At 37.1% G+C, this 21,187-nt stretch overlaps 2 protein-coding genes across 2 annotated transcripts; both read left to right on the top strand.

Moving 5' to 3' along the window:
• Positions 1-1,695: 1,695 nt before the first annotated feature.
• Positions 1,696-5,023, top strand: LOC121628063 (potassium voltage-gated channel subfamily H member 8-like). Its single transcript, XM_041966967.1, has 4 exons — positions 1,696-1,897; positions 3,424-3,646; positions 3,757-3,911; positions 4,895-5,023. Exons 1-4 carry the CDS (start codon positions 1,823-1,825, stop codon positions 5,021-5,023), a joined length of 582 nt encoding a protein of 193 aa, XP_041822901.1. The 5' UTR covers positions 1,696-1,822.
• A 967-nt stretch (positions 5,024-5,990) lies between these two features.
• Positions 5,991-21,135, top strand: LOC121628062 (potassium voltage-gated channel subfamily H member 8-like). The gene is made up of 9 exons (XM_041966966.1): positions 5,991-5,999; positions 6,154-6,358; positions 7,372-7,581; positions 8,597-8,796; positions 14,690-14,939; positions 16,872-17,086; positions 19,518-19,556; positions 20,807-20,908; positions 21,049-21,135. Exons 1-9 carry the CDS (start codon positions 5,991-5,993, stop codon positions 21,133-21,135), a joined length of 1,317 nt encoding a protein of 438 aa, XP_041822900.1.
• The last annotated feature ends 52 nt before the right edge of the window (positions 21,136-21,187 follow it).

Genomic DNA, 21,187 nt, shown 5'->3' with positions numbered 1-21,187 from the left:
CACATCAAAGGGTTCAAGTTGTCTAAAAAGCCATATAGTTTCTTTTAAAGGGAAAACATTATGCATTTCCTCGGACATGGGGAAAATGTACACTATTCAAGTTTTCAAATTTTCTAGGTGTGTTAACTAAGCTAAAGTGTTTAGTTTTTATTTTTTTGTCATATCTGTGGCTTCCTTCTTTCATATGGCAACATAAAATAGCTGAATAAATGTCCTTAAAATATTCCAAAGTTATTCCCAGCGGTTATGTTTTGCATTTAGGTTCGATATGGGATCAGGATAATCCTGTTTTCTTGGATCAAAGTTATCCAGATCATACTCAAAAGTCCAGATAACAACCAGAATTGGATTACATGGTCCAATCTTTCTTTCCCTTTTGAACAACCCATTTTCAAGATCTGATCCAATCCGATAACCGAAATACAATCAGATTACCTCTAAACAACCAGCCCAAGGTGATTGTCTTTGAAGCCAAAGAGAAGTGATTAATAAAATGAAATGTAATGGAATATATTTAAGAAAGTCTTATTAATCATGTAGCAAAGTCTAGTTAGGGTGTAATGTTTTCAGTGTATAGATCATTTTGATTATAGCACTATCATTCGTGATTTGTGTAGTCTAACTAAGTAATTACACTTACAATGATTATTCATCATGTCATTTTTATCTATAATAGCAATAGTCAATACATAGTTTCAGATCAGTTATTTCCTGATATGTATCATTCAAATCATGCATTTCTGCAACTACAACCATATTACACTTGTATATATTTCATCATGCAATTTATGTGTAATATAAATTACATGAAGTTAATGTGTTCAAACCAGCTACACTCAATCACGGATTATGAAAATAAACCCTGCTAAAATGTCAACTGTGTCATTCCCTGTCAACTGTTTTACACTTGATGGGTAACAGTTTATATGTAACATGGCTGACATTTCCCTTTTCATCTTTGTTCTTGCTATGTGAGCCATGTGACTTTGGAGTAAACCATTGCTGATTTATAGGGATTAAATCAGTTAGTAACACAGCTGACAATGATTTCTCGGACACACATAACGTGAATAATATAATGTACTGTATATTAATGTTTTAAATAGATTGGAAACAGCTTTATCGTGTTTTAATTTTTTTTAGCAATTAATTCTGAAATAATATGTAAAAATATGTATTCCATAAAGTTTTAAGAACAAACTTTACATTTAAGAATTCGGACAGCAGAAAAACTGCAAATTCCAGTTTATAATTTGCATTTCTGTTAAATAAATTATGAAAGCTGTTAACTTTTTGTATTAAATTAAAAAGAAATATCATCCAATATAAAGTTGGTAGTAGTTTTAGACAGTATTTGATTTGATTGATTTGATAAATTGAAAAATACACCCCATGGACTTAAAATGTACCCCTAAATATAGAATTCTTGGAGTAGGCTACATAAAACTCACACAAACAACAAATGAGCGAAAAATATGAGATAGCTGGAATACTTTTGGACTGCTGAATTATTCAATAATACTAACAGTATTAAAATGCCATTGCGCTTTTTTTTTTTTTTTTTTTTTTTTTTGTTTTGTTTTGTTTTGTTTTGTTTTGTTTTTGTTTTTGTTTTTTTTTTTGTTTTCTTTTTAAAAAATAAGAATACGGGTCAGGTGAGTGACTGGTTTGCGCATAACAACAGTGGCACGCTTTCTTGTTGGCATACGAACTTGTGCGGCTTTCCAACTTCTCCCGTAGACGATTTAAGTTGATTTCGGAAGACCAGAGCAAACAATATGTAAAATCAGTAAGGTGCTGTAAATTTACTTTACAGTAGAAGATGGAAGGAAATAACAACGAAAGGTTTTTGTCAGTTTGCCGGCGTCGTTGCTCTAGATTCTTGGAAAGGATAAAGGTATGTCTACTGCCCACTTTACCGTTAAAATACCGTTTTCTTTCAGCCCTGTTGCTACCTCAGTGACATTTATTATTTCAGAGTCGCAGGGATTTCTGTAAAGCGTAGTATCACTGTTGCCAGATAAAACTTAATTTCCTCATTTACTTTCATTTTTAATTTATTTATTTATTTGTATTACAGGCGGCTAGCTGAAGACCTAAATTTACGTTTAAGTCACATAGAATTTTAAATTTATTTTCGCCATGGCAACCTACTCATAAGACTTACGCCATATAAATGCATCTTACCTCAATAAATATATAGATTAATTAATTACCGATTTATTCCTGGAACTTTTTAAATATGAGACTTCTCCAAATATCCCTTAATAAAGTCACATTGTTACAATAATATATTTAATTTAGCTCAGCCATGTTGCAATCGTGCAGTTTGTAATGTACTATAACAATGTTTTGTCTTTGATCAGTTAAGCAATATGCCAGATGCCCCAAGTTTTACAAATGATATATGCAAATGTAATATTCTTTTTTATGTTGTGGACGTGTGACTTTTTGTTGGCTCAAGTTTCCATTAATATTCATCTGATAATGATACGATTAATGTAAATGCGGTGCATTCTCAAATTACTATGTACATATTGCTAGTTTTGCAAGTCAGATATTACACACACTGTATGTTTTATTTAGTTTGTGTTTTCTTTCTCTTTGATGAAAATTGAATGTAGGCCTAGAGGAACTCCCTTCCTCTATAGGCCGGAAATCTGTGGACTCCATGATCTCTTTTAAAAAGCAGCTAAAAACACATCTTTTTAAACTTGCTTTTACTTAGTTTTATTTGTTTTTATTCTCTCTGTATTACTGTTATTTGGTGTTTTATCTTGTTGTTAAGCACTTTGTGATTTTATCTTGAAAGGTGCTATATAAATAAACATTTACTTACTTACTTACACAGTGTGTAAAATTAATCATTTTATTATCTATGTAACAGGTCTAACAATAGAACAAATTTATTTTATGTTGTAATTTTGGACACTTTTTTTCAATATTAGGCATCATATAGGCTTCCTGTTACCTGCTACACTCTAACACTGGGGGATGTGGGAAACAAAAAATAAAAGGTTAATTTAGGTTAGTTATTTAAGATTTTAAGTGACAGAGAGAAAGAAGGTCATGTTGAATTTTGAAGGAAATACAAAGTTACAAACAATGATTGTCTATGGTCTAAATTGTAGTATCAGAAAAAAAATCACAGTGTCAGAACTTAAGATAAATTGAAAGTGAATGCAAAAACTGCATTGTTGTTGCATCTCTAAATGACATTAAAAGTATATGCTGGAAAACCGTTTGTTCAGAAAACATTCATGTAAAGAGTTTGTTAATGGGTACCACCCACCTAATTGTTGTTGCAGGTAAAAGACCCTTTCCTCCCTGACTCCATAAAGAAATCAGGATTGTTATTATTATCAAGGCTTTTTGAGTTAAAGAATAAATAGCATGACTGGTGTTTTCTGCTTTCTTGTTTAGATTGTGGACCCGCCTGCTCTACCAGAGCACAATGGTTCAGATTCCAAGAAGTCCAAATTTATCTTTTCTTACCACAGTAAAATCAGAGCAAGCGTGGACTGGCTCATTCTGGTCGCTACCTTCTACATTGCTGTGACAGTGCCCTATGACATATGCTTCACTAACAACATGACCCGCAGCATATCTGCATGGGACATTGTTGTAGAGTTACTGTTCTTCACAGGTTTGTTCTGTTTAGAAACAGTTTTGACATAGATATTAATAACTGAGTCTGTATGATTAGCATCTTTTACAATAACCAACTCATCGCCTCTCCTGTTTGTTTGCTGCTAGACATCATTTTCAATTTTCGCTCCGCTTACACAAGCAAGTCAGGCCAGGTGATCTCTGATGGTCGACAGATATGCATCCATTACCTGAGGACGTGGTTCGTCATTGACCTGCTGGTAGCATTTCCTTTTGACCTGCTTATTTATGGCGATGACATGGTAAGTAGCCAAGTGTTTCTTGTTTAAGCAGTCTGTGCTTTTTATAATTCATGCAATGACTTTCAAGAAATATTTTGTATAAACTATGGCAAAAACCTTTGAAAGTCCCTGTCCTGTTGTTGTATAATGCTTGAAAAGCTGGAGCAGACAAGATGTCTTTCTCACAACTGTAATAAAAGGGGAGGGAACTCCACCATTTATCTGGAGTGCAGAGAAATATGCTGATGGTGAGGACTGGAAGTTAGAAACTCAACAAAACAAACACTCGTGTGATTAAGAGCCTGATTGCTCTAAGTGGTATTTCCGTATTCAAGTGTCCTTCATCAGTAAATTTTCATAGATCTTACTGTAGGAATGTTAACAAGCATTTTTCAAGTTCTAATTACAGAACTTAAGAGCATGTGAAAAGCCTGTAATGTGGGAGAAGGCATAATGCATACTTGAGCGGTTTTTGTCATTTCTATCAGTGATGTTTGGATGCACTAACCATGTGCTTTTAATATGGCTTAGTACTCTTCTTGTTAGGTTTATCATCTGTAAAATATGCACATTTATTCGCATAAGGGGTCCTTTTGTATTCAGGTTGTGTTTTTCTGAGAAATTTTTTTTAAATAAGTGTCAGTGTCCCAAGTCTATGATGAGTATTAGAATGTTATATAGGGGAATAAGCTGCATGACTTAAATTGAAAGAATTGTGGAATTCATTTCCAACAGCAGATTTGGAAAACAAATTTTCACTTGCTTGTTTATTGGTTCTTTTTTTTCTATTTTATTTTGTTTTACTGACCAATCCATATAAAACAACTGGGTCATTTCCTAGCTGAATTCATTTTTAGCCCTATTACGAAATGTGTTAAAGTGCAAGATAAGCATTTTCTTTCCTTAACCTTTACTGTCTACACTGAGTTGTGAGCCCTCAAATACTGGACTAAGGCAGATGGAATGGTTAAATGGATTTTTGAATTTTGGTTGTTTTCCACAAGAACCAGGAGGTTTCTCAGGGGAAGCTGTGGCTCAGCAGCATTGAGTCAGCAGGCAATGGCTGCACTGGCTGCTTAAGCATTACAGTAAATAATGTGTTAGTGGACCAGGCAGGCTGTAGTGAAGAATAGTCTGCAAAAAAACAGCTAGAAAAGACTGGTAAGAGAACATACAGACATGGGACCTCGAACACGTACAGACACATGGAGTTATAAGAAGTTCAAACATCTTAACCCTTTATTAGCCAAAGAATCATATTTGTACACGTCGTTGGACATACAAAATGCCTCTGCATGCTAGTCTCTGAAATCATAGAACCACACTGTGTTTTCCACACCAGTCATCAAAGATCAGGCTACATTCCAGCCACTTCACTGAAACCGGTCTTCAGCATAAAAATGACAAAAAAATATGGATTAGTTAATTATTCGCTCTCTTTGATCATAAGCACTGTTTGAAATAATGCAAAATTAACAGTTGAATCAATTACAGCAAGCTGCACAGTAGAGCAACCCCCAAATCATAATATTTTCATCACCATACTTCCCGCATGGTATGAATTTCTTAGCCTGAGAATATGATTTGTTTTGCACCAAACAGGTGCAATGATACTGTGGTCAAATAACTTTTGATTCAGTGGACATTTTTCCAAAAGCCTCTTACTTTTGTTTGCAAACTTTTATTCAACTCCAGTTCCTGGACAACAAAGGGTTTTAGCATATTTACAATTCCTTTAAATTTTCTTCAACGGTTCTCTTTAGATTAAAAGTTTAGGATTCTTGAAGATTTTTTTCTGCATCGGCTGACTGTTTCTTGGATATACAGCAGTTTCTTAGGCAACCACTTCCAAACAAATTGTCAGTAGGAGACTTAGCTTTTAATCAATTGTTTCCAACAATTTGGAGAGCTTTGTAAATCCACAGGCTTAAGGGCATCTTACACTTTTTTACTGTTTAAATATTGACATGATTATACAGCAATTTAATAATCAGCCTTTCATGTTGTAAGTTCCACAAGTTTCTTAACTTAAGTTTTAAAGTTAACTCTTAGAAAAAAGCAAGAGAAAAATGTTTCACATACACAAATAAAGTAGTAAAGATGCCTCAGGTAGGTTTATTTAAACAACTTTTTAATAAAATGAATCATCACTTAAAAATGCTTTACCAAATGCATAAGCAGCATCTTAAAGGGTTAGGTAGGTTCTAATTGTGATTGGTAAAATAATTCAAATTCTCCTTTGTTTGCTGTTCTATTTCCTCAGGTGCATTTTGTCAACGTGATCAAAATTGCGCGTCTGTTTCGTTTGCTGAAGCTCCGGCAGAAGATGGCCCGCTACACTCAGTATACCTCAGTGGTCCTGATCCTGCTCATGTCCGTGTTTATTCTTATGGCCCACTGGATGGCATGCATCTGGTATCTTATTGGCCAGGTGGAAATGGAGAATAAACCCTACAACTGGGATGTTGGTGCGTGCTGAGAAAACTATACCAGTTGTTTCCCTAAATCCATAAATGTTTACACATTTCTTTGATGTTAAAACATCAAATCAGCAGAAAACTATTGTTAATATGATTTTAACTGCCTTAGTATTTGTGTTTTTGTCAGTATGAATCTGGTGATTTACATCAGAACATAGCACATTAAAGTATTGTTATATAAAATTTTGAACCTGCAATTAATGCAAAACTTAAATGAGATTTACATGCTGTGCATCTTTCCGGGTGTATAGCAGTTTAATGAGATGTCTTTATTGTCCTTGTTGATCCTTTTAGTATTAAATGGAAATTATGAGACAAGTGAGGTTTAAATTGCTTGACTCTTCTCATAATTAATGACAGACTCTCACGGCTTCACCCTCAGACTCTAGGTCAGTCATGTAATGAGGCCCTCTGTGCTGATCTCTGGTTAGTATTGATGAGCTGCAATGCTTGTAATTAATTGACTCTTGCATACTCATAACGGGTTGCAGGCCTACATTGCCATGGGTCATGAGAGCAATGTAGGTTTCTCTTACCAATTACAGTCTTACAGTGTCATAAGAGAGTGGGTCAGTAGATAAGACAGGATTAATGTGTTGTATCCTAATTATTTGTTTCTGATTTTAAAGTTAGTGTTGAAGTCAAGCAGCCTTGAGGTGTTTCCATCCAATTACCATTTATCAGTGTCTGCAAGAGACTCCCATGGGATCAGCTGCATGTCTCCACATTGTATTGGCCAGGGATGAGCTCTGACTTCCAAGCATCTGCTTTCCTTCTTGTGTTGAATCTGTTGTTCTAGATCTAGTATATAGAAGTGCTAAACAAGGTTTCCAAACTTAGAAAATAATTCTGCAGAGTTAGTCTTTATCTACATTATGACTGTGATATACATTTGTAGAGACTGTAAGTAAATTAGTTACTCTGTTTTACTTACTGTGCTACTTGCTGTCTAAACATCCCTTTATCCCTTTATATTCATATTCACATCTTCCTAAAAACAGGATGGCTTCCCAGGCTAGGGAATCGTATAAATATGCCGTACCATGCAGTGGGAGCTGTGAATGCGACCAGCGGTGGTCCCCCCATCCGCAGCATCTACATTGCATCACTCTACTTCATCCTCACCAGTCTTACCAGCGTGGGCTTCGGCAATGTGTCAGCAAACACTGACGCAGAAAAGATCTTCTCTATTTGCATCATGGTATCAGGAGGTACACCAAATACATAATAATATATGATGCATGTAATGACACACACATTTTGGAAATTACCAGCTTATTGTATCTTATATTGAAGCTCATTTCATACTGAGACATTAGTATAAGTTGTCATGTTGTAAAATCTCATCAACATATACGTTACTACTAAATCATCTCATCTTACTTGGCAGGTATATGTGTTTCCCTAGTTTCACTATCATGTAATATAATGAGCAAATATTTACAGAATGTCTTGATCCAATTTATACTCAATAGTTATAGTATGTTAGTTTGTTTTTTGAGGATGGGGAGAGGTTCCTGTGGCTGGGTTCTCCCTGTGGATACCTACTGCTCTGGTTTAGCTAAATGTTAAATGCCCACAGCTGCCTGAGGGCAATAGCAGTCACAAACACACCTCACATACACATGCTGGCACACACATGCTATCTCTTGTGGGCTGAAACGTAATGAAAACTAGCACAAAGCACCTGCTCATATTTCAGAGCATAATTCAAGTGAAATGAGTTTAAGGATGAAACAGAATTCTTGCTAGATTATAATTAACTGATGAGTTAATTGTAGAGTTAAACAGAGTAATTCTAGGCCTTAAGAGAAACACTTTTGAATTTATCTCTGAACAAACCATTACCTAATGAAAGGATGACATTAAAAGTTTTTTATATTTCTATAAACTACATTTTGACTAATCACTGATACAACAGTGACTGTTTCACATCTGGTGGAAAATGTGAGTTGAAAACAGAATGAGATTAGGAAAATACATTACTGTGGGTGTAGAAAGGACATGTTTCAGTCAAGATTACAGAGAGCTACACAAATTTTACTTTTCTAATGCTCCCAGGAAAACAATAGCATCAAAAACAGTTTACTATTTAGATAACTGTCTTGACCATTTATTGTCAGTTGAAATATTTTCAAACAATTTACTGATGTTATTCTCCATTATCCATTTCCTGCATCACCATCATCCCTTACTCTTTTCTCCTCTCCCTCTTTTTACCTGCAGCACTGATGTATGCCTTGGTTTTTGGCAATGTGACAGCCATCCTCCAGGGGATGTACTCCCACTTTTCCCCTAACCACGCAAGAACCAAAGACCTCAAGAACTTCATGCATGTCTATAAGCTGCCAAATCCCCTCAGGTTGAAAATGTTGGAGTACTTTCAAACAACTTGGTCTATCAACAATGGTATCGACATTAATGAGGTATGAAAAACGGACAAACAGATTCATTTGTGTGAGCAAGGGATTAGAAGTGTTTTTGTGTGTTAAAGTCAAGCCAACATGACCATCACATACTGTAAACTCTTGATTTGGCATTTATCCTTTGCCTTCTTCCCTACTTTGCTTATTCTATGGTTAGGACCAGAAGAAAGATTAAGGAATTAGAGCTTGGTAATGTGCAAAGGCTTCTAAACTTTAAGCTGAAATTGAACCCTGATGTTGACAAAGTTAAAATTACTAAATGTTCATTTGTAAAATACTGTTTAAAAGTTTCATTTGATATGTGTGTTGAACCCCATTCATCAAAGCACTAAATCTGCATTTCGAATGTATTTTTACTTTTTGTTGTTGCGGTGGCATACTAGAAGAATCAAATAAACACAACATTGCGTATCTATCAAAATATTTCCAGGCCATACTTAAATCATCAATCTGCAGAGCATAGAAGGATCAATATTTAATTTGATATTAAGCATTCTTTTCATTCCTCAGTCACATTTAAGCTCATCATAACAGTCATAATGTGATCGAAGCTACATAACCCCTGTGAATGCAGAAGCGTGTTGTTGCTCTCACCACAGCCTGACAGGGAAAGAAAGACATCACTTTACTTGCATACATGAAGATGGTCTTCTTGGTTCATTTTCATCTGTGATATCTTTTAAAAAGATTTATTTCACCAAAAATGTCTTTGTTATTTACATTTTTTCTACCAAATATAATCTGAGCTGTGTTTTAATTTGGAATCTTTGAATATTATCCAGACTAGAATGAGTACAATAAAGACATAAAAACTAGAGACAAGTGCAAACAGAGTTAAGTTTGTAAATGTGGCATCAGAACACTTTTAAGAAAACAGCAGCAGAAAAGCAGGATGAGTAGCACCTTACCATGACAATCTCTGGGAATCTTGTCAGTAGTCTAATAGTTATCTGCTTCTCAGAGCTGTGCATGACTGCGAGGCAGCTATTAGAACCCAAATCAAGGCTGACATGAAGTGATGATGAAATCCAGATGAATTATAGATGTGCCTGTTGATTAAAGTCAGCCTGGCTCTGATGACTCATTGATCAACACCATGTTATGGTGAGCTAGATTTACGCCCTGACAAGACGATGGACAGACAGATGACATTTACTGTTTACTTAGGTAACTCCGTATTGTATATTTATTAAGTAACAGTTTACATTGTGTTCTTTGCTGCCGTGCGGACGCTTCCTGCTTTGCTCTCCTTTCTGCGTGCATTTTTCTTCTTTTTTTCTTCTTTTTTCTTATCTTTACGGGCAAGAAATTTAGGAACAAGGACTCCTGGTCACTTATAAATCACTGGAACGAATATATTTTTTGATAAATTTAGTTGATTGCCATCGGAGAACTAGTGGAATGATGTCTCCTAACTCTGCAGTATCAGTGAGCTGCACTGAGTGTGAGCAACTTTCTTTGAGGATAACACAGCTGGAGAAGAGGATTGAAACACTGCAAGACATTCGTGTGAATGAAGAATTTATTGATTCTATTGTAGCTTCTGTACAACCTACTGAGTTGTCAAATGGATTGAGTCAAATCTTCATACGCAAAGGCATGTCAAATGTGGAGCCTCCCGCTACAGACCTGGCTGATACACTTCCTTGGATGTGTTCAAATGACATTGGAATAGCTGAGGAAAATCCCAAACCGGACCATCAGACTGATTTCTCCTACTGGAACAGTGTTGGTGCCAGACCAAAGTCATCAACCCCAGCCAGAACCTGGTCTGATGTTGTTCGTCGCAGAGGTAAATCCAGCAGGAAATTTAAAGCTCCAGCACTCACTCCACCACCTGAAGTCTCACCGCATAATAAATATGATGTGTTGACTCATATTAAAATGAATGATGATGAATGTAATGCAAGGATCTATAAAACCTCAAGAAATAGCCCTAAAATTCAGCCCAGGGCTAACCAGACCAGGAGGAGAGGCCAAAATTCCACAAACAGGAGGACTAGAGAAGCTATCGGCGCCTCCACACAAAAACAAATAGACACAATTTTGATTGGGGACTCCATAACACAGCATGTGAGAATGGCAAAGGCGGAAAATCTAACACTTTTTGATACATCAGTCAGGGAACTGACAGAGATCTTGCCGACAATTCTGTCTTTACATCCAGATGGTATGAAGATTATTGTCCACACAGGGTCTTTTGATATTCTGAGGAGGAAAACTGGCTCTGAGATCCTAAAGAAAAACTTTTCTCTGCTGTTGGAGAGACTGTGTCAGTCTGGAGCACACCATGTTTACATTTCAGGACCCATTCCTACAGCGGGTAAAGGAATTGAACTTTTCAGTAGACTTCTTGGCCTGAACACATGGTTATCAAATGCACGTATCACCCATTGGATAAAGTTTATTGATAACTTCAATATCTTTTGGAACTGTAAGGAGCGATTCAGACCTGATGGTGTGCATCCAAATCTAACTGGATGCAGATTACTTGGTGCACACTTGCCTCATGCTGTTGGGACGGCAAACCCAAACATGAGTGTACAGATGGCAAAGGACACAGCAGAGAGGCGATCAACTACCAGCTCTCCCCCCTCATCAGACCCTCTTCTCCACATCACCCAAGGTCTTCAAAGGTTGTCTCTATCCTCCTCTTAGATCATCTGTCCTGGCAGAGCAGGGCATGGGAGGATGTGCAGGAGGTTCACAGAGCAGCAGCAGAATTCAAAGATAACATGCCATGATGCGTTCAGGGTCCTTGCTGTAGTTTTGCTACTGCTGACAGCTGTTCTGAGATCAAGCCTGGACCCAGTAGGATTCCTGTGTTAGTTAGTAAAATAAGGAATTGAACAAGGTCGGCTTGTGGGGTGAATCGATCTAATCTGTTAACTGTACCTTGTATAACTCAGAATACAACAGAGACCAGTGTAAACTTCATAAAGCTAGCTGTACTTAATGTTAGATCTCTGTACAACAAGTCACTGTTAGTTAATGACTTCATCATTTCTCACAGTTTAGATTTTCTTTTTCTGACATAAACATGGTTAACAGAAGACACAAGTGCTACAGTTCTTAATGAAACAGCACCCCCTCATTTTAGTTTTATGAATAAATGTCGAAACGGGAGGAAAGGGGGAGGAGAAGCTGCTTACTTATAGATTCATTCCAGTGTAAAGAGATTTCATTTGCTGATTTTACTTCTTTTGAATATCGTAGTTTTATTTTAAGGGGCATTCCTAAAATCCTTTTTCTAATCATCTACAGACGTCCAGGACACTGTGTAAATTTTATTATGAATTTTCTGAATTATTGTCAGTTATCTCTACTGATTTTAACCATTTTATCTTAACTGGGGATTTTAACATTCACATAGATAACATGATGGATGATAATGTCAAGGAATTTTCTTTCATATTGGACATGTTTGGTTTGTGGCAACATGTAAAAGAACCGACTCACATTCAAGGTCACATTCTGGACCTGGTCATTTCAAAGATTGTGGAAATTTCTTCTGTTGCGGTCACTGACTTGGCCTTGTCTGACCATTTTTGTATTTTGTTTGATTTACTGATCACTCAAAATGTCCAACCAACCTGCCCCTCGGTTAGGAACAGGTACATTAATGAAAGAACAAGTGCTAAGTTTGTGGAGGCCATAGCTATGTTACCAACAACCAGTGCAGAGTCAGTTGATGAACTCCTGGATCATTTCAATCTGAAGGTCTTGAATGTAATGGATGGTATTGCACCGATAAGAATCAAGAGCACTTTGAGCAAACAGAAAACACCATGGAGATACACCACTGTGGTTACCAGCCTAAAAAGAAAATGCAGAAAAACTGAGCAGAAATGGCTGAAAAATAAACTTCAAATTCACTTTGAGCTGCACAAACAAAGCCTGCGTAACTATAACAATGAGCTATGCAAGGCCAGAGAGCTGCATTTATCTGAAATGAAAAAAATTAAAACAATTAGGCAAAATATTAATTCCACACAGTCACACAAGAAAACTAGTCTGTGTCTAAAACCCGAAAATAATTCTGATGTTATGTTGCAATTTAAAATGGTTGATTTAAAAATCCTACAAGAAACAGTTTGGCATTTGAAATCAACAACATGCACTCTGGACATGATACCATCCAACATTTTCAAAACAGTTTTTAACTCAGTAGAAAGTGATCTCCTACTGATAGTTAACAGCTCACTGGCATCAGGCATTTTCCCAAGTCACTAGAGATAGCTGCTATTAAGCCACTCTTAAAGAAAAGGACTCTAGACACCTCTATAATGAAGAACTACAGACCTGTCTCTAACCTCTCCTTTATTTCCAAGATTATTGAGAAAGTTGTATTTTACCAGCTTAATGACTTTTTAAATGAAAGTGGAAATCTTGATAAATTTCAGTCCAACTTCCGACCTCATCACAGCACTGAAACAGCTCTGGTCAAAGTGTTAAATGTCATTAGGTTGAATACTGATTCTGGTCAAGTATCAGTCCTGGTTCTGTTGGACCTCAGTGCTGCATTTGACACTGTAGATCACAGAATCCTATTGCACAGGCTGGAAAACTGGGTTGGACTTTCTGGAGCGGTTCTTAACTGGTTCAGGTCCTATTTAGAAGGCTGGAGTTATTTTGTTACGATCGGCAGCTATGAAGCCGAGCGAGTGGCCATGACTTGTGGAGTCCCCCAGGGGTCAGTCCTTGGACCTCTTCTGTTCAACATGTATATGCTCCCTTTGTGTCAAATATTACAGAACTATAGCATTTATTATCAAAGTTATGCAGATGATACCCAACTTCATGTGTCTCTGTCACCAGATGACTGCAGCCCAATAGACTTAATGTGTCAGTGTCTGGAGCAAATAAACACCTGGATGAAGGAGAATTTTCTAAAATTAAATGAAGACAAAACTGAGATTATTCTGTTTGGTAGCAAAGAGAAAAGGGTCAGTATTGGCAAACACCTGGAGACTCAGGCTTTTAAAATCACTGACCAAGTTCGTAACCCTAGAGTGTTGACTCAGACCTGACTTTAAGCAGCCACATCAAAGCTGTCACTAAGACAGAAACATCAACAGAATTAAAAGTTTAGTCTCCCAGAAAAACCCAATCCATGCATTCATCTCCAGTAGGCTGGATTACTGTACTGGTCTTTAACAGGACTTCCTAAAAAGAGTATTAAACATCTGCAGCTCATCCAAAACACTGCTGCTAGAGTTTTAACCAGGAATAAGAGATCTGAATACATCAAATCTTCACACTGGCTTCCAGTCAGTCACAGAATAGATTTTAAAACCCTTCTGCTTGTTTACAAATCCCAAAATGGTTTAGGCCCAGAATGCATCTGTGATATGTTCAGAGGATATAAACCTAGCAGAGCTGTTAGATCCAAAGACTCTGGTCAACTAGTCCAAACCAGAGTCCAGACTAAACATGGAGAAGCAGCATTTACATGTTTTGCTGCAAACAAGTGGAGCAAACTGCCAGTGGAGATTAAACTTTCACCAAATGTAGACATTTTTAAATCCAGGTTAAAAACATTTCTTTTCTCATGCGCCTATGCATGAAATCTGCACGGTAACTTTTTTTTTTTTAAACTTATCATTTTAATGTAATTTATTATTTTATTGTGATTATGTGTTAATGCCTTTAACTATTTCTAAAAATCTGTAATGTCTTTGTTTTATGTGAAGCCCTTTAAATTATCCTGTACATGAAATGTGCTATACAAATAAACTGCCTTGCCTTGGCTTGCCTTGCCTTCACAGGTTAGAATTTAAAACTGATGCAATGAAGGATAGAAATTTAATTGCAGAAAGGTGTTTTTTTTCTTGTCATGCTCTCCACACTCCTTCAGTCTTTGCTTCTTCCTCTCCCCCCATCTTCTCTACAGGTGCTGAAGGACTTTCCAGATGAGCTGCGATTCCAATTCACCACGCATGTTCACTTGGACATCCTGGAGCTGTCACTGTTTTCCTCTGCCAGTCGTGGCTTCCTGCGCTCCCTGTCACTGCACATCAAGTCCTCCTTTTGCATCCCTGGAGACTACCTCCTTCGACAGGGCGATCCTCTACAGGCCATCTTCTTTGTCTGTTCAGGGTCCATGGAAGTGCTAAAAGATGGGATATACTTGACCACCTTAGGTATGTTAAAGGGATGAAGATGGGGCTCAGATACAGAGCAACAGTCTGCCCGTGCCATTATAGTTTTACACACAAAGAAACCTCACAGTAAGCTTCATAAAAAAAGCACAGTGTGGCTCAGTCTGTTGTTACTTTAGCTCCCATAAAACGAACTCTAGTTAGATGCAGTTTTTTCAGTGGTATGTTTTACAAATAACTGTCGAAGAAGGGCTTATCTGGCTTAGCTTACAAATGATAATACTTCATTTCCCAAGCTGCTATATTCACAGTATTTTTTTTATTGTTATTTTGAAAAATATTCCTTGATTAGGTCAGTGAAGATGAGCAGAGCAGACAGGAAGATGTTGAAACAAATAAAAGCTTGTTTCTGCATAGTAAAGTATATATTTACCAGTCGTTCATTTACTTCATGACTGTCTGAGTTTACACATGTTAAATCATTCCCGATCAAGCTGATATAAAGTCCAGCTGCGTATGGTCACATATTCCATAGCCATGTTATTCAGTCAAACTGAATCTGTCTTGAGTTTGGTAGTTTTAGTTTCATCTCATCTTAGCCAGTTTAGCAGTGACTTGTAGAGGTCAGTCTTTTGTACAGCACCCAGAACCAAATTTCCTTTGTTTTCACTTGCTAAAATTAGGGAAAAAGAATAATCTAACACTTGCATGATCTATATCAATAGTTGGATATCCATTAATCAGATAATTGAAACAAAAAAGTTAAAGTACAAAGTGTTTTATTTTTAACCGAGGAAAGAGATGTCCAAGCATTTCCCGAAGCTGCAATTGAAACAAAATGAAGAAAGGTATGTGCAATAAGTAGTAATAGAATGCTAATCAATATTTTACTACGGGTTGGTTGAGTCAGGTGGTTAAGCTCCTTGATGCAGCCTTGTTGGGCCAAGTCCCAGACTAGAACACTTCATGCTGCATCTCACCTCCCTCTCACTTTCTGACCATTTTAATCACAAGCTATTTTCAAATAAAGGCCATTAGTGGCCAAAAAAACTTAAAGAAAAAAATTTCATGTTGTATGCAACAAAGGAAAAGTTCAATAAGGCAAATAAAACCACTACGAATAAACTCACAAAGATCCAGGTTGGCATTTTAAACACAATGAATGAAACCAGATTAGATTAAAAGCATAATGAAAAGGTTTCCAAACCTATTACCAAAATAAAATAAAGTCACAGCTTCCGCTCTGTCAGTGTAATTTAGCTTCATTCACAGTTCAAAATGACTATAATAAATAATTTGCCACTTTATGGAACATTAACACTAATGTGACATTTAGCTTCACCCTGTATTTTAGTGTCACAGATACTTCAATCAAAATATAAAACATAAAAGCAATTAGAATAATTGTGTTTTGTAACTAATAATTATTAACAGCAGAGACAGTAATATTCTGTTAGCTGTTAGTGACTGTGGCACCTCAAGCTTCATGCGTGTAATCTAAATAGTAACTTGCTTCCCAGATGACCAATTGTGCTCTAAATATTTTAATTTAAGCATCATCTGAGAGTTAACAGTTAATTTGCAAGGGGTATAACTTAATTTAAAAGACAAAAGAGGCTTGTTGTCAGGTAGCTTTATTTTCTGCTGTTTGATGCCCTTTAAGTGTTGAAAAGAGCTACAAGGAGTAAATGATTGTAAATTATTAAATTTAAATGTTTTGCATACAATTTCTGTTAGCTTTATGTTTAATCTTTTTATTCTATGTCCCATTTATGGTTTTATATGTCTCATATTGGTCATTTTTGTCTTTTTTGCCTGTTTGTGTATCTTTGTGGGCATCTTGCATGTCTTCTTGGATCTTTTGAAACTCTAAAAGAGACTACAGAGTCTGCACCTTCAGTCCCTTTTAGCAATGTGAAAGACTTGTGCGATGGGCCCTTTTGTAACCCATCTTTTCTATCTCTCTCTAAACAGGTAAAGGTGACCTAATTGGAGCAAATCTGTCGTTGGATAACCTGGTAATAAAGACAAACGCTGATGTGAAAGCCCTGACCTACTGTGACCTGAAGTGTATCAATCTGAAAGGCCTCTATGAGGTGTTAGACCTCTACCCTGATTACTCTCAAGAATTTTGCCAGAATGTCCAGCAGGGTCTCGCATACAACCTGAGGGAGGGACACGAGACACATGTGAGTGTATTTGTGCATAAATATGGACTTCTCTAAGAATTTACCCAATCTTAAACACAATGTTTTTAAAAGAGCTCATTGCCCTATCAACATTTGTTTGTGTGCCCTATATGGCTAATAAATTTGCAAAAGCAGCCGTAGCCAAAAGGCAGCTGTAGAGAACAGTTAAAAACAGTTAAAAAATGTTGATTTATTGTGGTGACAAGCAGGCTAGTTCAGTGGAGCAGAAGGTGGAGGAGCTCACTATCTCACTTGGTTTTGGGTTCTTAGGAAGCATGATCTGTAAGGCAGTAGGCTATGGGAGCAGCTGACAAATGTTCAGGGACAGGTGTAAACAGGTGGAGAGTGGGCGGGCAGGTCCGACTGGAGGTTCTGAGGTGACACACTGAAACTCCAGGAGGGAGGCAGCTCTACTGGAGCAGTCTTCAGGTAGTGTAGCAGCAACGACTATCTGGTAGGGAACTGCTGCAGTCTCCATCCAGATAAACGCAGCACCTGATTACCAGATGCCAGGCATATGTGTAGATAATGGCTGGAGCAGCTGAGCCACCACCCAATTACAAAACCCAGCAGGACAAACCACCCAGCATTCCACCTGCAAGTGAAAGCAAACAAGGGTAAAAGAGATTTCCAGCCTAGCCAGCTGCCCTACGACACCTATATGGTCAACCAAAGTGGGCCCACAGTGGTGTTCATTTTGAGCCCATGTACCCACACATAACTAATGTGGACAGTTAGCACAGATCTATATAAAACGTGGGAGAATTGTACCTAGATCTTCATTTAGATTTTACATTCCCATATTATGTAGGAATATTATGTTAGGATAGTTTTATATAAAAAAAAAGTAAGTAAGTAATATTGGTTTCTTCTTATTAATTTACCTTTATTATTTATACAAGTTCCTGGTTGTTTTTCATTTTTGCACCACATACATTGGAAATTATTGAAGTGTATGTTAATAAACCCAAAAAGTACTGCAAAAGTACCAATTAATTTAGACTTGGTAATTTCTCCGAATAATGAGTCATAGTGCTGCAATAATTTATGATCATTATTGACAGGTTCAAAAAGAAAAAAGAAAATAGGTTTTTTATGGAGCAAGAATTTGAATTGGGGTGACCCAAGAAGGAAGAAGGGAATAGCTTTAAGATACAAAAAGTGTGCTTGTGAGTGTGTACTTGTTGTACTTACCTATCTGGGATATGTACTGGTATTAACATCAACCTAACATCAACCAAAGTTAATGTCATCTGTGGGGTCCTGGTAAAGGGTTAGGTAAAAGATGTAAATTGAGTTTAGGAGGAGGTTAGGTTCAGACATCAACCAGTTCTAGTAGAGGTTAGGGTTGGAGGTCGGTTTAGGCCAGGGGTATTTAACTAAAATGAATCGAGGTCCAGTTTGACAAAAACTTTTGGAGCCAAGGTCTGGAAGATCATAATGATATTGAATCAAGTAAATTTTAAAACTTTAAACAAAATGAGACATACATGACTCTTCTCAAACAGACCTGGGGTAGGATCCACAACAAATAAAACCTTTCTCCACCTCATGTTGTTATGAGACACTGAAACTGATCCATCACCCTCACAGATGAGAAGGTTTTTAGAGGGGCTGCATGATGAGTCCTCCAATACACTCTCCTTTCTACACTTTATTATATACATTTCATCACATTTATTTGCGAGCATTGTCACTGTTGCTCTGAAACGTGAAGTTGAACGTGTATGTGGGTAGGGGCGTATTTCAACTCCGGGTACATGTGGGACAAGTTCTGGGTCCGGATCCGAACCGCTGTCTGCTTGTTAGTGACTTCAGGTTTAGGCTGTCCATAATGAATAAGAGCCAGAATGATGTCCTAATAAGAGTTGCTACAGGGTGTGTGTCTGTGTGTTAGAGCAAGATGGAGGGCCAAATAATAAAATAGCCAGGGCACTTGGAGAGGCTGTGCTGGTGACATTACATTCAGGTCTTTCTGCTTCTCTTATATACACTCCACTGGCCCTTGTGCCCATGCACACACATACACATGCACATGCCACAGGGCTTTTAGATGAAGCTAATGTGCAGAGAGGCAGCCCAAATCCCAGGACAGAGCAGAGTTTAAATGAAGATGGGTGAAGGCAGTTAAGGATGGAAAAGTGTTTAGGTTGAAATGTTGAGCTTGCTTGACACTATGTGCCCATCACTGTGCTGTATATAGCTTAACCTAACAGTATCAATATATTATGATGAATAATATTCTTTTACTTCCTCATTGTAAGCAATGCAGTTACTTTTTATAGTTCTGTGTTGAATTTAGACCTAAATATACGGTCGACCCTTGTGAAATTGTTTCTCTGTAAATTAAAGCTGAGAAAAGATAGGTAACATGATGATTGCTTTTCCTGCAGTTGATTTAATGTGTATTTCCTTTCTTCTTATCTTTTAGGTCGAGGCCGAACTGCCAACAACAACTCTAGAGACTCAGGTGCCGATTTGCAGCCACACTCACTAAGTGATTACTTATAATCTAAAGTCATTGCCTCTGCTTTTAGACAGGTCCCATTAATGCAAAAAACTCATGATAACTTCACTTTAATTACTGATACTCATTGATGATATGTCAGCTCACTGTAAAAAAAAAATGGTAAAAATCAAATGAACAAGGCAATTTTTCTATCCAGTGAAAAGTGAGAGAAATAGAAATAGAGGTCATATGTCAAATTCCTTGAGGGGTTTATACATGTCACCCATAAGAAACTTGAATTATTTGCCGGGTTATTGCAGAGGTTGCATATTGAGTATGACAGACCACTAATGAATGTATGCTGAACTATTCTAAAGAATTATGAAACTCAGAAATAGCTTGCTTATATATATTAAACACAGCACAATAAGCACAATATTCTTTTAACACAAATCATTTCTGTAGTATAAATATACAGTGAAAATTATTCTAAATATTAGAGTACATGAGTCCACACTGAGCCCCCCTAAACTTGGTACTAGAGTACCATGCTTGTTTGAATTTGTTTTTGAATTTTGAATTTCAGTGAGAAGAAAAACTAATTTTCTGACTCCTTAATCCTTTAGCTTTTAGTCCTGGGGCAACATCTACCGTGTGTTATTGCAGTAACAGTGTGTGGAGTTTACTACTACAACCACTACTGTCTTTGAGAGCTATATTAACAGGGATAGCACAGAAGAGCAGCCAAACAAATCTTCATTGTTTGGAAAAGTCAGATATGACTGCAATCACATGATAAGTATTATCATGCTTTAAACCACAAATCATGATTAACAATGACTCTGGTGACAAATAAATGACACCACTGCATTTCATCATTTGAATGCTTTTGACACGAGGCAACAGTAGGAAATTACCATTCTCACCAGCAGTAACTGAAGTTATGATGCAAAGAAACAAAGTAGTGAAGAGCAAAATAAAATTGCTTTACATTTTTTAAATGGTCAGCACATTTAATGTCCAGCCACCAATAACAACTTCCATATAGATGCAAAATATTTCAAAGATTCAAATGTTGACCAGAAGCATTAAAATTATAGTAAATAAATATCTTTAAAAATTGTGTTGAGTATCCACTTTGCTTGCGTTTGACCTTTTCTTCAATGTGGTTCATTGCTTTTTGCACAATTAAAAGAAATGGAAAGCCTGTAAGTCTATTCAAGTAGCCCATCCCCCAGTCAGAATAAGAAAATACATGTTCATTTTTCCAGGTGGGAACCATCCAGAGGGATGTGGCTGAGCTGGGACAGGCCATGAAGAGAATAGCCCATCTTATGGAGACCTTCATGTCCACAGCTCCACAACCTGCAGTGGTCTGTCCCATGCACTACTCTCCAGCACACCACACATACCTGCACCTTTCTAACCCTCCCCAGTCTTTACCATCCTTCTCTAAGTCTGAATCCATATGTATCCATACCTTTACCCTCCTCTTCTCTCACAATCTCTGCAGGACGGAGGAGAGGCTCTCCAGATCTCTGGATCTTCTCCTCAAACTGAACTTGGGCGAGCCAACAGCCGCCAAAACCAGCGTCTGTAGCAGACGTCTCTTAGAACTTTCCAGGAGTCTACAGGAGTTTTTCCAGCACATG

The sequence above is a fragment of the Melanotaenia boesemani genome, chromosome 17, assembly GCF_017639745.1.
Source record: "Melanotaenia boesemani isolate fMelBoe1 chromosome 17, fMelBoe1.pri, whole genome shotgun sequence".
NCBI lineage: Eukaryota > Metazoa > Chordata > Actinopteri > Atheriniformes > Melanotaeniidae > Melanotaenia > Melanotaenia boesemani.
This window is presented reverse-complemented; position numbering and strand designations above follow the sequence as displayed.

Bases quoted from the DNA above. Each gene is read 5' to 3' on its own strand.
- LOC121628063 (XM_041966967.1), top strand. From the start codon at position 1,823: ATGGAAGGAAATAACAACGAAAGGTTTTTGTCAGTTTGCCGGCGTCGT. The intron at 1,898-3,423 runs GTATGTCTACTG...TTTCTTGTTTAG, and splicing joins GATTCTTGGAAAGGATAAAG to ATTGTGGACCCGCCTGCTCT. The intron at 3,647-3,756 runs GTTTGTTCTGTT...GTTTGCTGCTAG, and splicing joins AGAGTTACTGTTCTTCACAG to ACATCATTTTCAATTTTCGC.
- LOC121628062 (XM_041966966.1), top strand. The intron at 7,582-8,596 runs GTACACCAAATA...TTTTACCTGCAG, and splicing joins TTGCATCATGGTATCAGGAG to CACTGATGTATGCCTTGGTT. The intron at 14,940-16,871 runs GTATGTTAAAGG...CTCTCTAAACAG, and splicing joins GATATACTTGACCACCTTAG to GTAAAGGTGACCTAATTGGA.